The sequence below is a fragment of the Etheostoma spectabile genome, chromosome 19 (genome assembly GCF_008692095.1).
Source record: "Etheostoma spectabile isolate EspeVRDwgs_2016 chromosome 19, UIUC_Espe_1.0, whole genome shotgun sequence".
NCBI lineage: Eukaryota > Metazoa > Chordata > Actinopteri > Perciformes > Percidae > Etheostoma > Etheostoma spectabile.
Window position 1 is genome coordinate 12,508,740 of NC_045751.1, and position 3,366 is coordinate 12,512,105.

General features: G+C 37.9%; 1 protein-coding gene across 3 annotated transcripts in view; it reads left to right on the top strand.

The window, feature by feature from the left end:
• The window catches only part of prkd4 (protein kinase D4), a 14,445-nt gene that overhangs the window by 680 nt on the left and 10,399 nt on the right, over window positions 1-3,366 (top strand). For 2 of the 3 annotated variants that reach the window (XM_032499296.1, XM_032499295.1), the window contains exon 2: window positions 213-381. In XM_032499296.1, the coding sequence (XP_032355187.1) occupies window positions 226-381 (156 nt within the window). In that variant the 5' untranslated portion in view covers window positions 213-225. Of the gene's footprint in view, window positions 1-132; window positions 382-3,366 lie in introns of those variants that run through there. The other variant, XM_032499297.1, reaches the window with a different exon arrangement.

Sequence of the window (3,366 nt, forward strand, 5' to 3'; positions counted from 1 at the left end):
TTTTTTTTTTATAAAAAGCAAATATCTATTCACATGTGCAGTATCTTATGAAGCACTAGGAATAGTGTTAATATGTTTTTGTCCATTGAACCTTGGCGGCTTTTTGTCTATTTTTTGTCTTTTTTTCCAAAACCTCTGTCATCTGTACATCATAGTCATTCATATTTCTTTGTTATTGTAATAATTCATTAATGAATCCCATCTCGCCACAGAGGATCTTTCTCCATGTTCGCAGTGACTCCCTCCAGTCCCACCAGTCTCTCAGCGCCAGCTCTGCTCCAGTTCCAGCTCGGCCTCTTTAGGGAGGTGGTTCGAGTGCCTGCTGGCAACCTGAGCTATGGCCATGCCAAGAGGCTGGCTGCAGAGATCATAGAGCGCAAGGTAATGAGAGTCTCACGCTGATGACATCATTTTATTCTGCTGTCCTGGACCATTTTGAGGGTATAATGCAGTAGATCAGAAAGGTTCTTTCTGTAAGCTGAAGAGCCTTACAGGGGCATTTCACCAAATGTACTTACGAAGATGCTATCCATTTGCATTATGGGAAGTGTAGGAAGTGTTTGTGAAGCCTGACTGAAAGTCAAGATATTTCAGTCTCTGCCGTATTGATTTTAACACAAGATGAGTCTCCTGTGAGTCCCCCATAGGAAGTACAAAAACAAATTAGCTGTAGTGCCCCTTTAACAAGCCAGAACTGAATAATTCATCTTGAAATTGGTGTTGGTGTCTGTTTAGGTGGAATTTAGTTTAGGTCAGCCTTTTCTTTATATTGTTATATCTGGCAGGTCGGTAGGTTAAAACAAAAAAACAGTATTTATAAGTAACTTTCACTACTGGTTAAAACTGAAACACTGTTTTGTGTGCCTAGAATTTGCAATTGCTGGTTCAAATCCCTCACCTGCAGCTAAAACGTGGCTTTGAAAAATGTAATGACAATGATTAGGATTTTCTTAGGCAAAGGGCACTCAGCCCATAGCTGCTCCAGTGGACATTTGCAGCAGAGGAGCAATTTCTTGGGCTTTTTTTGTTTATTGTATAGTGACAGTGGAATGACAAGCAGCAAAGGGCAGCAGGTCGGACTCTGACCCGCACCGCTGCAGGACTCAGTCCACATGGGGCGACCGCTCTTTCTGAGTGAGCTAGAGGCCACCGCTAGATAGCATGATTAATTACAAAAGATGTGTGTAGCTAGCACACTGAAAACCCTTAACACAGTCCCACTTGGAAAATATTCAGATGACATTTTGAGCCAGGAAGTGGACTTTTGAAAGGTCACCTTATGCATGAAGGGTGTAGGTTATATGTAAAGTGAGGCATCTGCGTTTGAAGGATGTTCTAGTGGTTTTGACTGTAGTGTATGTATTTCTGACACATCCTATTTAAACCAGTGTTTTATACTGTTAAAGCAGGTCAAATGGGAGCTGTTTGAACCAGCTTTAGAACAGCTGTGTGGGTTTTTGTGTGACACATACTAAGGCACTTCTGTCTCAAAATGTTACATTGACGCCGCACAAACGTATCATTCCCTCCATTTCACTTCCTGCTATGGAACTTTATTTCTAAGAACTTGGAGAAGAAAAAACAAGATTAGTAATCTTCTATAAGAGTCAAATTTAACAGTCCATCTGTTAGATGTATTGATCTCAGTTTCAGCTGATCTGGTCTTCATACTGCCTCAGTTTGACTTTGTGGTCGACACGAGCACACAGCAAACTTTCCAACCACAGCCTCTCCCCCTGTCTCGCTCTCACACACCTACACACACCTACACACACACACACAAACACAGTCTGCCTCGCTCTCACCAGCGCTCCTTTCAACTTTGATCTTTTCTCGAGTTCAGGTCAACAGGGTCTGAAGAATGTGTGTTTCACTTGTGCATTTTAGTGCATTTCACTCTACACAAACCTGATACTATGAGCGTGACATGTAATGGATATACAGTACAGTGGTGCTCAAAAGTTTACATACACATGCTTAAGTTGACTAAAAAGAGGAATAAAAAAATCATGTTTTGGAAATTTATTTTAATACCTAAATAAAAAATGAGGTAAATCCAACCTTTAAGGACACCAATTTTCTTTGTGAATGAATAACGTATTGTAAATAAATATGTTCTTATTTAAAATACAGGGTCATAGTATACATACCCCTATGTTAAATTCCCATAGAGGCAGGCAGATTTTTATTATTAAAGGCCAGTTATTTCCTGGATTCAGGATATTTGCATCCTGATAAAGTTCCCTTGGCCTTTAATTAAAATAGCCCCACATCCTCACATACTCTTCACACATGCTTAGAGATAGGCATGGGATACTTTCTTTAAAATCATCTCTCAATGCAAATCAAACCAGGTATTAGTCTAATGAAATAAAACCATGCCTATCTCTAAGCATGGTGAAGAGTATGTGATGATGTGGGCTATTTTAATTCTAAAGGCCAAGGGAACTTTATCAGGATGCATAATATCCTGAATCCAGGAAATAACTGCCTTTAATAATAAATCTGCCTGCCTCATGGGAATTTAACATAGGGTATGTATACTTATGACCCCTGTATTTTAAATAAGAACATTTATTTTTTACAATACGTTATTCATTCACAAAGAAAATTGGTGTCCTTAAAGGTTGGTTTTACCTCATTTTTTAATTTAGGTATTAAATAAATTTCCAAAACATGATTTTTTTATTCCTCTTTTTAGTCAACTTAAGCATGTGTATGTAAACTTTTGAGCACCACTGTATGTGTCAGCGCTGGCAGAAAAACCTGTATCTCCAATTCTAACACTTTTTAGCGTCTCAGAAATAGAAATTCACAATGTGCAATTTTATTTTATTATATTAATTGTGTAATGTAATTTCATAAAAGAAATGTGAATCCTTCAGTAAATGTTAAAACATAAATAACCCTAAATTACACGGCTACAACTGTAAGGAATTGTTTTGTTTTTTAATTGTGCTAGATATTGAATATTGTGACAGCAGACTTTATGGTAAATAGGAGTGTAGTTGGTTTTGCATCATATTTCTCTTATTTGTCCAACATGTATTATGTCCAGGTAAAATTAAATGTATAGCATTGCACATGTAGCAAAGGTCAATGGCTGAGATTAAAGATGCCAGTTTCCTTGTCATATTCAGTATTTTAGATTGCATCATGCTGGATCTCTTATCTACTAAGCACAGAATGATCACAATGAAAGTCTGCTCTCTTTTTACTAACTAGGTCAGTTTGTGAAGGTAAAATGTTTTTCTTTTGTCTCCAGACTTGAGATATCATAGTTGGTGGATTTAGATTAAGTATCAAATGAAGCGTGTGTGTGTGTGTGTGTGTGTGCGTGTGTGTGTGTGTGTGTGTGTGTGTGTG